Source organism: Drosophila montana, unplaced genomic scaffold, assembly GCF_035044405.1.
Source record: "Drosophila montana isolate Dmon_TW-CO22-7 unplaced genomic scaffold, ASM3504440v1 contig_786_1, whole genome shotgun sequence".
NCBI classification, from domain to species: domain Eukaryota; kingdom Metazoa; phylum Arthropoda; class Insecta; order Diptera; family Drosophilidae; genus Drosophila; species Drosophila montana.
The window spans coordinates 252,480-267,005 of record NW_026999081.1 but is presented as its reverse complement, the minus strand read 5'-3'; the positions used below and the strand labels follow the sequence as shown (position 1 = coordinate 267,005).

The 14,526-nt window shown below is 40.5% G+C and overlaps 1 protein-coding gene across 12 annotated transcripts in view; it reads left to right on the top strand.

Annotated features, from left to right (window-relative positions):
• SK (small conductance calcium-activated potassium channel) overlaps positions 1-14,526 on the top strand; it is a 90,864-nt gene that overhangs the window by 47,870 nt on the left and 28,468 nt on the right. For all 12 annotated transcript variants that reach the window (XR_010438216.1, XR_010438218.1, XR_010438217.1 and 9 more), the window contains one exon: positions 12,653-12,798. Coding sequence is in view for 9 of the 12 variants with exons in the window: in XM_064698858.1 (XP_064554928.1) it covers positions 12,653-12,798 (146 nt within the window). In the remaining 3 variants the exon portion in view is untranslated. The remainder of the gene's footprint in view (positions 1-12,652; positions 12,799-14,526) is intronic.

The window sequence follows — 14,526 nt, the reverse complement described above, 5'->3', positions numbered from 1 at the left end:
TGCTTTTAATTTGCCCGTCTGCCATGAAGTGCTCGTTAAGTGGGCTTCCGACTTTCGAGAGTTCAATTTGTAGCTAACAGCATACCGCACGCGTTTTTAATATAAATGAACTCAAGCTTAAGCCGGCTTAGCCATTTCTGGGAAATGCAAGTTTTGCGCGTGGGCCTAATGCAGTTAGTGCCATGCAATAAATCCTAACTAGTTGGTTTTTCATAAAAAAAGCCCTTGGGTAAACAAGTGCAGCGGCCGCAGCTGGATAATACAGTCATACGATCAGAAAGAAAAAAAATAAAAACCAAAGCACTTTATTCTCTGGCGCTTTGGTAACCTGAAAGGGGACTTTCATTTCCAAGAGTTGCCTTTTTTCAATTGAAATTGGGTGAGGATGTTGTAAAACTCTTATGCTAATCTAGGTAACAGACAGAAGGATGCTATTCCGAGCCAAGCCAACAATTTTCCTAATCAGAACGCGGACAACTGTCCGATCTAGCCAAGTCCGACTGCCTGTCTTCGTCCATATGAAGGCTTCAATTATGCAAATAGCAAAGTCTTACATTAAATAAATGAACTTTTTTCAATATCTCCATTTATTTACATGTTATCGAAAAATATCAAAAACTATCTTTAATCGATAATTATCGATTATCGATGACAATCGATAAATATCGATTTCGATTTTGATTTCAAGTCGAAGATCATTATAGCAAATGATAATCGATTTGCTACGTAGAATATGCTCGCAAGATAAATGTAACTCCTTGTACCCTTCCCCGTACTGCCGAAAACTGAAATAGTTATAAGCCTAAATTCTTGTGCTTAGGTATGTGTGCCTTACTTCAGTCCTGTCAGCTTCATGAAGATGAAAGTAAAGCACCGCAGTTATTCAAGCATCCCAAAATATCGATAGTTATCGATTTTGATGTTAATGATAACTAATGGTAATCGATTTGGAACGTAAAATATGCTCGCAAGCAAGATGTTACTCCCTGTTAAACACTTCCCCAAAACTGAAATTGTTATATTAGTCAGTCTCATAAAGATTAGATCTTTGGCAACGCAGTTACACAAGCACGCAGCTATTCTCATATTTCTCGACGCCTGGGTACAGAGTATCTGCTAGTCGAGCACTTCCAGCTACAGCACTATTGCTAGTTGGTTTTAAGCTGCTGAAAAGAGCAAGTCGAGTGCATGTTATTCCCAGTCTTGGGTCTCGAGTGCAATTGCATTGCAACAAAATGAGGCACGCGCTCTTTGAACGGAAGTTCATCGGGCAGTTGCATAAGGAAAATGAAAAGGAAACCCCCTTTTGAAACAAATCCTGAAAGCGGTGCTACAAAAACTTCGAAAAACTTTCGCAAAACGTCAAACATGTGTGTGAGAGCAGCGCCCCGAGGCCACTTTACAAGCAATTCGACTTTGCTGGCAACATCTTTGTAGCTGGCCGCCCAATCCCAGCCATAGATGGCGCCACTAGAGTTTGGTGGGGAGCGTGCTTTTATTTTGGCTTCGAAAAAGCGTCTAATCTACATAGGTTACGTTTAAAACGCTTGCGGGAACCAAGCAAAATACATTGTGCACGTGTCCAGCTATTGAACACACACACTCACACACACGCGCACACACACACACGCACGCACACACACACACACACACGCAGCGAATCTTTGTACAGCTTATTGCCTGCTCACGCAGTCACGAGCCGTCTAAACGCTTTTCGATATGCCTTGGCCAAACAAGTTTTTACACACACACACACACAGCGAGTGTTGCTGTGCCTTTTATGTAAATAGAAAGTTAACCCCCCCCCCATCTCTCCCTATCAGCACACTATTGTCGAGTAAAAGTTTTGTTTGTTGTTGGACTTTGAACGCACGTGGCCCTGACCACTTGTCCAATTGAAGCCCGAATTTGAGGGTTTCAGTTCGAGTCGCTGTCGATCGAAACGTTTGCATTTTATTTGACCCAACAAACCATTCAAATTCATTGTAATTGAAACGAAATTGGGCAGCCAGCGAGCGGGCACGAGCAATTGAAGAGTAACTAACCAGCCCATCACCCCTCTCTCTCTCTCTCTCTCTCTCTCTCTCAGTATGCGCAATACTCATACGCCAGGTATGCCCCGGCCAAAACCGCGTATGCGGATAATTGAGCAAGCGTGCGGCTAGTCCTTACAATTACCACATGCTTGTTAGGGCTACGTATGTGTGTGTGTGTGTGTGTGTGAGTGTGTGTGTATGGGGCTTGCCCTATGTAGGCTGGTGCACTTTTCTGCGTTGACAAATAAAATTAAGAGATTGCCCGTCTGTTAGTTACCCTGAATCGAACGCTCTTTATTCTCTAGGGAAAATTCTTCTAGCTTTCTTCTACACACACACACACACACACACACACATACATACACGCACGCCGCTTGCTGTTGTGCTTTCGCTTTCCTTAGGTCCACACCATGCAAAATACACTCCCGAATAACTGACGTATTTTAAGTCCGATCTTCATGCGATTTCTGGGGCTTAAAGATGACACCAAAAAGTGTCACGCGTCTTCCCTTAATACTTCAAGCAGAACTTTGCTGAATATACTAAAAGTGAACTATTTATGTGCTCTGTACGCGATACGAGAAGCTATTCTCCAGGTTTGGCGTATCTAGCTCTTATAATCTTTGAGCTATGTTTAAGTCTCCAAGTCTCCATATCGATATTTATCGATTTGCTGATAATCATAGGAGATATCTCTAGATCTCAAAGTACCTGAGATAGCTAAGATATACATATATGTATGCTCTTTGGGTTCGGGCTGTCTTGTTATCTGTTACATACATTTGCACAAAACCATGCTACCTGCTTTGCTCCACACAGGGTATACTGAAATAACTGTGAAAACACTTCCAGTCAAGGCCAATTGAGCTTTGGATTATTGTTTATTAATTATTTGCTTTGCGTTGACCTATGCACAGCCAATACACACGCCCCAAACGGAATACTTTGACCGCCTCAATGGCTGCCCCCGAGCTGCACTGAGCATTGATGTTGTTTGCTTAATGGCCATGTCCATGTGCTACAATTGTTGTGCGTGCGTGTGTGTCTGTGTGTGTGTGTGTGGTCACAAATATTTGAGTTGCAAGTTGGCATGGAAATTATAATGAAACTGCTCGTACTTTACAACAAGTTGCAACTGCAATGAAAACAAAAGTCAAGTTGAGTAAACTCAACTGCAAACTTGCACAATCATCGTCAACAACAACAACAACAACAACAGGAACATTATGATTGCAATAATTGGCGCTACAGTAGTCACTCGCTAAATTAACAGATAATACAACAAATAAGGTCTTTATTTTCATCAAACGATTTAAGAATTATTAAATTATAAATCAAATATTTGAATATAAGTTATTTTGTTGATCTTTTAAAGCCCTGAATCCATTCCAAATATTTCTCGTTTTGGATGCCTTCCTTTATTTCGCATATTTAAAGGCAAAGCCTTGCTCTTTGCGTATATCGCACTTTTGTCTGCCATATTAAAGCCCCGCATTCATAACGATCGGACCATAAGCACCGAGTTCAAGTTCAGGCTATCTCAATGTCGGATTCTGTATTAAGCGTGGTCATTGTACAACACGTGACTGAAAGCTGTCTTTTGTTGTTTTTCTTGCTTCTAAGAAATTGTGAAAATCTGCGTTAAGCGCTTGAGTTTTTTAGTTCACCTTTTTGTTATATATATGTATATAACATTATCGCATATTGTGTTACAGCACATAACTAATTGTATCCTTTTCATATTTCCGTCTATTATTATCTTGGCTGAAATCTGATACGTTTCGTGGCACGCGCCACATGATGTACCCCCCACATTGTATCATAGTTCAGTTTATGCAACAAGTTCCATTTCATTTCTTTTACTTTTTAATTTTAGAACATGAATGTATGAATTACATATGAATGTTAGGTAACAAATATTGAAGAGTAGGAAAAAAAAAGGGGTTAAAGCAAACATATAACATGGATGTTGGGTAACAAATATTGAAGAGTAGGGAAAAAAGGGGTAAAGCTAACATATAACATAAAAAAGTGTGAAGTGAAAATGAATTTGAGCCAAGCACATAGTCCACCTGATCTTTTACCCCAATAGTCCGTTGGAAGGCAAAAACATCTATCAATCATTGAGTCAGTCAATCAGTGGGTCTGTCTATCAGTCAATCAGTCGGTCAGTTGGTCTCATAGTCAGTCAATCACTTAACCAGTCAGACAATCGGACAGTCTATCAGTCAATTTGTAAGTCAGTCACTCAGTCAGTTAGTTAGTCAGCTAGTCAGTCAGTCAGTCAAATAAACAGTCCATCAGTCAGTTGGTTTGCAAGTCAGTCAGTCAGTGGGTCCATCAGGCAGTCAATCACTCAGTCAGTCGGTCAATCAATCAGTCAATCGGACAATATATCAGTCAGTCAATCACTCAGTCAGTCGGTCACTCAGTTGGTCAATCACTCATTCAGACAGTCAATTAATCATTCAGTCAGTGAGTTGGTTGATCAATCAGTCAGTCAGTCAATAAGGTAATCAGTCAGTTAATCAATCAATCAATCATGAAAAACAGTTAAAGATGTGAATATAAATTAGAAGGCCTATCAGTTTTCAATAGAGAAGTTGGACTTTGAGAAGTTCGAATTCTATTGCCAATTATAAATAAGCCCAAAAAACCAAGCGTTCACTTTCGCGAGCGTTCACTGTATCAGCAGGATAATCAACATGCCGTCGAGAACCCGAAAATGTCAGTCATTTAGAACGTGCAACGTCAACGCGTTACCCTCGCCCTTGCCTCAAACACAAATATACATATATATTATACACATATATACATACTTTATTTATATGGAATCAAAAAGCGAACATTGCATTGAAAATTGGAAATGGGTGCTCGATGGTGCTTGGTGGTGTACGGCGGTGCCAGTTGGCTGGGGATTGCATTGCGACTGCTCGACTGGCAGCCATACCAAGAGACATGCGTCCAAGTGGCACATGTCTTGGCTGGGATTAATCAATTTTGTAAGGGTTGGATGTTCCTTTGAGGGGGACTGTTGTGGGGCACTCGGGGACTTACACTTGCATGGCCAACACCCAAACACACACACACACACACACACACACACAGAGAGAGACAATTGGGTGAGCTATATGTATATTGATTTTCGATCATAACAACCTGCAATGTGCTTGCCATCGACCACGACGTGCCGCAAAGCAGCGACTATGACAAGCAGCAACTACAATGTCTCGACCATTTGACTTTGTGGGCCCTTAACGGTGAGGCGGGGCAGGTGGGCAGAGGCCCAAGATATTTACTGTAATTGTCAGGCTATCATTATTGGATGCGCCGCTTTGGCACGCTTCCAGCACGAGGAAATAATCATAATCACCAAAAGTGCTCTAGTAGCGGGTGCTCGACTAACAGATAACCTCGATATGAATATAACATTTGCTGCTTCTTCCTTTTGCTCCTCAATTTCGATAACTTTAGTGCTGCGCTTCTTATTCAATTTATTTTCGGTAGAATAAAAGAATCGCAAGCTTCTTATAAACTCTGAAAAATGGTCATAAAACGAACTTGCAAAGTCGATAATTATTGATATTTTGCTTATCGTGGAAAGTTATCGATGAATTTGAATTATGTATGGCATTGAGCCATTTAAAGGTCTTTAGCTGTAATATTTGCTAAGAGCAAGAGTTTCTAATATAGACGCGCTCATACAGATCGATAAATTTCAAGAATTATCGATGAAAAGAAATGATAAACTCTTCACTGTTCACTGTTGATGCCGAACAAGAATATATATATTGTATCTATGGATCGGAGCTGCCTCCTTCCGTGGGTGACATGCAGCTGCGTTACACCACTTTTCTTGGGTGCAGGGTATATTAAATCATTTAGCTGATGCCTATCACTCTTTAAAGTACCCCCGCAACCCGCCTCCTCCGCCGCTTATCACATGATAAAAGTGATAAGTGAAGTGTGCGACGGCTAAACAATAAGTTTATAACTTAGAGTTGACAACCCTGCCCCAATAGAATTGTGCACTCAGGGTGAACTAATTTACAAATTCAAAGTTTTCAACTCCCCCCGCCCGCCAAACACCCACACCCACACCCACAGACACACACACACGCAGCCTCATATACAGCCCATTGGCAAACTGAAAATATTACTTATACGCCTAATTAAGCTTCAACAAAGCGAACACTTCATTATGAATTTCCTGCACTCGAAACGAAAATAACAAAAAAAAAAAACGAGAACGTGGCCTGAAAGTAGACTGTAGGAGAAGAGAAACCAAAAGCCCAAACCACAACTAAACGTAAATTACGCTAAATTTATTAGGCAACGCAAACGAAAACGAAGGCTGGCAACAAAATCATGTGCGCCATGCTGGGAGCAGCCGACATTGTCTGGGGTTAGGTGGCGCCCGAGCAGGGACCCAAAAGCGCGGCGCCCGAGCTGGGACGCGCACCCAAATCTAATCGCTATCGTTAAAGCAATAGGCAGCCAACTCCAACGCCAACTTCAACTATAGCTTTAACAACAACAACAACAACAACAACAACATTCAAGTTCAGTGCGAGCTACTGAAACGTCTGTTCTGGCTCGTTTTGCGTGTCAGACGCGTTTTGTATAGGAAACTCGATAATTTCCACCAATTTCCTTCGAGTACAAACACGTGTGAGTGTGCGTGTGTGTTTGTGTGTGCCTAGAGCTTATAATATGTTGTATGCGTGCCGGCCAACCGCCCCTTCGCTCGTTAAAGGGCTCACAATGAGTATGTTAATTTCGAGCTGGTGAGAACATGTAGGTGACTTACAGAAAAGGGGCGTGGCACAGTAGCAATGCGGCAACCCATAAGCCAAATGAAACATTTTCGTGCTAGCATTTCAACACACTTTTCTCTCAGTTGCCCCATATGTAACATATACATATATATACATATATAAATGCATATTTCTGGCGCAGTATGTAGGTAAATGGAAAATCGTTTCTATTTTTGAATAGGTGCCAAATGTTGATTGTCTGTCATCTGTCTGCCTGTCTGTCTTTCCTTTAAGGTCTCAATTGCAGCGTTGCATGCAAATTGTTGCGAACTTTGGCTGTGAAATGTGACAACGACAATTATAATTCTTTATAAAATATGCAAGGCGTAAATGAAAAAGACCATTCATAAAATAAAAAAAATTGACACAATTAAAATGCTGTTCTCGGAAATATTGTGAAATGTGCTCATTGCAAATTTATAGCCAAGCGCTACATAAAGGAGAATTGCTAAATACAGTTATTTCTCATAATTATAAAGAAGTATTTTATGGCAACGAATCGAAATGCTCACTCGGAATGATAAACCTGGGCGAGTAGGCTGCTACAGTTATGGCGTAATTGAAATATTTACAAGCCCCAATAAGTATGCTACACATTTTGTCAGTCGTATAATGAATCTTTCTGCAAGCCTTATATAATTATATTCTACAAATAATGACAACTATGAGATGTATTAAGACGAGCATAAGTCCTTCTAGACATAGGCTATAGAGATCTATAAGAACAAGCATAAGTCCTTCTAGATAGGTATAGGGTTTAGAGATTGATTCGTTATACGACTTTTAGCATATATTAGGAGCATAGAAAAGCTCGAAAATACTGAGCTACGTAAAGATATGTTGAGCAACATATATATTATCCCTATAACAACTAATTGTTCTTCCTCTAGAGCTATATGGCATAGTAGATGCTGATAGGATTTTTCCCACATTTGGTTGATTAAGGGCACAGAAACAAAGATAAGATTAAATTACCTTGATTTTACACTTTCAGGTGAGATAAACACTAGGTTCTTCTTGATTTTCTCAAACCTGAAAACATTGAAAACCTAAGTTGAATGGGCTCCTTCAATGCGTTAAGCTTTTTATGACAAATCATAACCTGAATTATGAAAGAAGATATCGTATGCTGGATAATATTACCATATTAATTGGGTACACACTATTATACAGTAGGTGTTAGATACACAGAGCCACTGTAGACCAATAATCGAGGCATAAAATACATATGTGTTTAGTTGAAACAAAAAGAAGCAAAACAAAATTTATAGTTTCCGGCTAAGCAGATAAACTCATAACTTTGTTAGTTCTTTGTTTTTTTGTTTTTTTTTGTTCCGCGGCGTTTACATTTCGCTTTTCAACTTAATTAAGAAATCCAATTAACATCATTGGCATTAGATGTTCCAGAATATGCGCAATTTGTTTTGTTTTATGTTGGGCACACTTACACACGCACGCAGGCCTGTGTGTGCGTCTGTGTGCGTGTGTGTGTGAGTGTGTGCGTCTTGCGGCTTTTGGCTTTTCTGCATATGTAAAGCAGGAGCAGTAGCAGGATCTGTGTCGCCTTTGCCGCCATTGATAACGCCTTTCAGTTTGTCATTGCGTGCGGCCCGATGCGTGTAAGTGTGCGTGTATCTGTGTGTATCTGCGTGTGTCTGTGTGTGTCTGTGTGTGTGTGTGTGTGTAAGACACGCAAAGTTCAAAACATTAACAGCAATGACAAACAACTCAGCAGCAGCGGCAGCTGCTTTTCCTGTTTGCCCATTCAATTTACATGTTGTTGTTGTGGGCGTGGCAACGATAGAAACTCAGCAAACAGACACACACACACACACGCACACTTATGCATGCATAGCCACCTGATCAGCTTTATGCTTGCCTTCAAACTGACGCAGAGCGCGCGCGAGTGGGAGAACGCCCATCACTAATCACAGCGGCAACAACAACAACAACAACAAGAACAACAACAACAACAACAAGAACAAGAACATCAAGCGCCTAAGCCTGTCAGAGTATTGAGCTTCGAGCTTTACTCTGCCATTTCAACTCAACTCAACTGAGCTTAACTCATCGCATAGCCAAAGTCAACGTCAAACTTGGTACAGCTCTGACGCTCGCACTCTGCCGCGCTCCCGTTCTCACGCTCTCGCTCTCGCTCTCGCTCTCTCTGTCTCTCACTCTCGCGCTGTTATTACCATAAAGAGCAACGGAAACAACAAACAAAACAACAGCAGCAGCAGACTGCACATTAAAGAAAATCTACTTAGCATTAAACCAATTCTACTTAGTTAGTAGAAGGTTGGTCGCAGGGCGGGGCTGCGGGGCACGGCTTTTGTGAACGTTTTCATTAGAGCGTACAAAATGCGAAAGCCAAACTGATTAAGGCCTCAATTGAAAGACAGCATTTGCCCCACTCATATGCACAAGAGCAGGACGAACGAGTATAAGTACACACGCGCACACACAGACATACATACCTGCTCATATGTTAATGCGTGTGCGTGTGTGTGCTGATTAGAGATGTGCAAGAACGAGCCATTCAGCGCTCAGGCCTTGAATTTCTATTATAAGCGGACTCAGGCTCAGACTAAAATAAACGAAAACAGAAAACTGCAGCAAATATCGCAGCAATAATCTCATTCCCCGAACTAAATGTAGACTGTAGGGAAAGCCTCATTGGCCTATATCAATTATTAAATGAAAACAATTGAAATGACAGTTTCACGCCTAGAAATACAACAAACTGTCTGTCACGTACAGACACGCATGTGGCTTATGGCGAGCATATGTTTTTTTTCTTAGAAATCAGCATTATATATGCTTTTTTGAGTAACATGCTTTGCTTGTTAGACTTGTCAATATGGGCCCGGGGGTTTTCAAATCAAGTTCACGATACGTGCGCGTTCACAAATGCGTCACGCGCCCATCTCGAATACAGATGGACTGTAACAGTTAGAGAGACAAATAAGCAGAATGTTCAAGGCGACGACTAAAGAGCGTGTGGCAAAGCTCAAGCATCAACACACAGGCACGTAACGGGTTTCGCTGCGTTGTGAGGTTATGGGTGGATTTTATAAACAAATATTTGGATTTAACGGCATTGCGACGCGTGCGCCGATGTGGGCGCGCTTTATGCTTAATTTAAAGAAAATTTGTAGTACTCGTTAGTACCAGGCAGCATTTTAGGCACTACGCATATGTATGCGCGTGTGTGTGTGTGGCTTGGCGCTCACTTAGTTACAGTTAAACTAGCGCTCGCTGCCAGCTTGTGCTTATGCCGAAATAAAAATAAATAAATAAGAAAATAAAAGGAAAGAACGGAACAAAATAAAAAGCAAAACGAGAAAACCGCACCCAAGTTGAGATTACTTATCTTTAGTTTTCATTTAAATATGAAGAGCCAAGTGCTGTTACGCTGTGTGTGTGTGTGTGTGTGTGTGCGTGTGTGTGCGCGCGCGCTGTACTTTCATTTATTTGGCTGCTTCTGGTTTCCTTTCTACTTTTACTTTATGGTTTTTTATTTTCTCCTTTTTATTTTAGCGTTTTAGCGTTTTTCCTTTGCACACTGAAATTCTTTACATACTTCGTGGTATTTTTGTGCCAAGCCTCCCGCACACGCCCCTTTTGCACACTGACCACGCCCACGCCTCCACAGAGCAGCGCACTTGTGCGCCTTTTATGTGCCGCTCAGTATTTTAGTATTTTCTGATTCAGAAAAGGACAAGCAACACACACACACACACACACACGTACACAGAGCCAAACACACATGTTGTGGCCGTAGGAAATGCTGTGTGTATATGTATTTGCGCTTTCAATTCCGGTTTCATTTCAAGTTAGTTGGGCAGCCAAATAATTGAATTTAGAGAGCCGCAGATGGACAAGAAAACCAGATGACATTATACACTTACATGTGCACATACATCTACACATGGATATACAAATGTGTGTGTGTTTGTACATATGTGTGTGATGACGTCACTTTCCGTTTGCCCTCTTGAGCCCGACATGCGTCAAAACAAGCAGCGACATCAGCTTCCCATGTTAAGCCATGTGACTGTTCACTGTGGGCGTGGTTCACATGGTGTCTACGCGGAGGGGGATATGAAGGGCGAGTGGGAGGGGGAGCAGAGTTATGAGATTTTGGTTGATAAAAGGGATTAGAGCCCCGATTCTGATGCTGCTTTCAGCTGCTGCCGCTGCTGTGGCTTCAATTGAGCCAATTATGATGACTGAATCAAATGCAAATGTATGGGTAAATAGGTGTATGGGTGCATGAGTGTGTGTGTGTGTGTGTGTGTGTGTGTGAGTGTGTTTGTAGTTCTGTAACTAATAGACAGCTGATGTATTATATAGAAGCTTTCATGTCAAACTACATTGCCTGAGGGAGAAGAAGAAGCAGAAGAAGAAAACAGAAGAAGAGGAAGAAGAAGAAGAAGCAGTTCTTCGACAAAATGAAAACAAAAATTTGCCTCTCCTTCACTAAAAAGGCTAACTATTATGTAAAAAAGTTGAACTCTGGTACAGCTGGCAACAATTAGAACGTATTTCTGTAGGCCCTGTACTGCATATATTATAAGCCTCTTTCAGTAGATTTTGGTTAAAACCTTTCAAACCAGTACGTTTAAAGTAATCAAAGAGAACCTTTAAGAACCTCAGCTAATTCCCTGAATTAAGCATTACAGCACAAGTCGAATTAGTAAAACTTTTAAATATCAATAATGTAGTTGGTTAATGACGTCACATCATCAATGAAAAATAAGTCTGTGACAAGCGATCAACAAATAAAAAACATTCAGACTAAGGAATGAATACTTAGATATACATATAGCTATTTCAATGAATATACCAAATCATCTTCCTCCAAAATTCACCAACTAGAGCTCGAGCATGAGCTGGTTGAAGTGACCAAGGAGGAAAGCGAGGGCTATATGCTTAATAAACAAATGATTTAAAAAGGTATTTGTTTTCAATCGCCAACTTTTATGTCAACTAAACAAAAAAAAAAGTGTGCCCAGGTAGCTCCGACATAAGAGACCCAAAGAAAGAGGTATGAAGAGTCTAGCTTGAAGCCTGTGAGACTTTGATGCTGTTCTTTATTTGCAAGCTGGAAACGGAAAATTTCAAAATCTTTTCGAATCTTTTATGTTCCAGCTGTAAGCAAGGCTGTAAGGAATATCAGCTTCTGTGTAAGCTAACATTTTGGTGCTTTTTAACAATTTGTTTTTTTTTTTTCTAATATTAAACTTTGAGTTCTTTGTATAAATTCAAAGCTGTCTTCGATTAAGGCTAGAATTTAAGATTTAGATTTAAGCAAGCTGCAAGCTAAACTACATCTTTAAGAACTTATGCCTGGCTTGCCCCGAACTTAAGGGGTATCTGTGAGCTATATATGCCCGCTCTTAATCTTATATCAAACTGAAGCCAAATACCCAACACACAGTTGTATTGCACCCAGCTAGTTTGTAAGCTTAGTCGCCCACAGCTCACGTGTTTTGCCTGATTCGTGATCTAATTAACTAAATACTTATGTGATTGCATATGATAATGGTAATGTATGTTAGCTGATAAATTCACACGACTGTTTGGCCGTAGCACACACGCACAGACACCTGAAAAATACAAAAAAAAAAAACAAAACAAAAAAAATGCAATTAAAATAAAACACCTGCAACCCACAGCTGCCCACTTAGTAAGATTCATTTGTTTCGTAATTCCCTGCAGAAGTTGACAAGCTCTAATCATTCTCTCTCTCTCTCTCTCCTTTCCTTTCTCTATTTATAAATGTATTTATTTTAGCTCCGCAAGCCAGCGTCGACACTTTCAATTCCTGGCTCGATGAAAACACCTTCCATTGCGAACCGGGAACAGATCTCATCTGGATGCAACGAAGAAGCGGCCGAGGCACTTGTGGGTATCCACTCAGACTACCCTAGGTATGAAATGTATGTATACCAATCGCCAAACTACCATATACCTATCCTGCAATATAAACAAAAACAAGTAAGCGTTCGACTAGCAGATACCCTGTACCCTGAGTCCCTTACAAGCATTCGATATGGACACACACAAAAACACAGCACGTCCCCCCTGGCCGCTATGCTCTCTCTCTATCTTGCCTTTGCACCACACTATGTTAAATCCAGTCCCGAATAACGTCGGTGCTTATTGTCCGATCTTTAAACAATTTTCCGAGATCAAAATATGGGAACAAAATATGTGTTTATATATCAAAGCCCAAGGCTCTATATTTAAGTTTGCATTTTTGCATAAACTATTCTTAATCTAGCAATTATTTTCTTCGAGTTAGGCCTAAAAAACCTAGTCTCAAAATCGATATTTATCGATATTATGGCAATGGGCAGAGCCTAATCTGCGTATGATAAACGTATTTCAAATTTCAAGTCTCCAGCTTCTATTGTTTCCGATATCGAGGCGTTCATGAACACTCTGCTCGTCGTCCTTAATTGGGGATCGACGATACTTTCGCCTGTCTCTAACATACATTAGCCCAAAACTAGTATACGCCTTTGCCGCTGCGCAAGGGGTATAAAAAGCGCATCTCGCTAAGCGTATGTAATCAATAAACAGCAGCTATCTATATGAGTCGCTCGTCTAAGCCACATTCCATTACCAATTCATGTGCCGACACCAGAGCCTCACACTCACACACACAGACACACAATTTAGATAATGCCTTGGCTCTAGCTAGGCCCAAAAAGCGTGGAAAAAAATTTGACTAATTGCCATGGGCCATAATTAGCTGTCAGCGCCAGAAGGGCAGATTATAAATGTCATTACATAAGTATATCTATCCTTGAAGGATACCAAAATACACACACACACGCACACACGCACACACAGAGAGACAGCCAGAGCCACAAAACTAATCCCCAACAAATCTCAAAGTTAATATACATAAAGTTTAGCAACCTGCAAACTCGTCACAGGCGCTTATTTTGTCCGTTTGGGATATGAAATCAAGTCCTATTGAGCTTTTGATGATCATTCAATTTGTTATTATGTATTAGAAAGTCAATATGGCTAAGGGAAATACGTATATGTGCGTATTGTGTGTGCAGTACAATGCATAAATAAATCGCTTTTAAATGCCTTCAAAGTACAACGATTTTGCAATATTACGTTCAATTTGGCAGAGTTCAGCATTCGGATGCCCTGTAAATCGCTCAAGGCATGCAGCTGGGTATATTTGCTTGTAAGCTGCAGAGTGCAGATTAACATATAAGGTTTTTATTTTATTCCAACTGATGAACTATGCAATACCCTGCATTTAGCATGAGATATAGCTCTGCTGTTTGGCATATGCGCATTTGTGTATGTTAACTCTATATGCTGCGAGTTTCATGAATATCGTTTCATAATTAGAAAAAAATGTGTAGAAATCCTTTTTAACTTTAAGCTAAAGGTCCTTGGGATTGGCTAAGAATCACACTCAGATACTTTGCGAGCTGTTAATCGCAGATATATACCTTTTATTTTTGGCATAGCTTTAATTATATGTCTACTCAATTTACAATTTATTCAATGAGAAAAAAGTCGAATAGCATCGCTTAGCCCAAGAAACCTTAGCATGAGCACAGGGTATTTGACTAGACAACACATCTAACTATGCTACATTTAGGTAAATAGGGGGAAGGCAGGATGAAATTCTG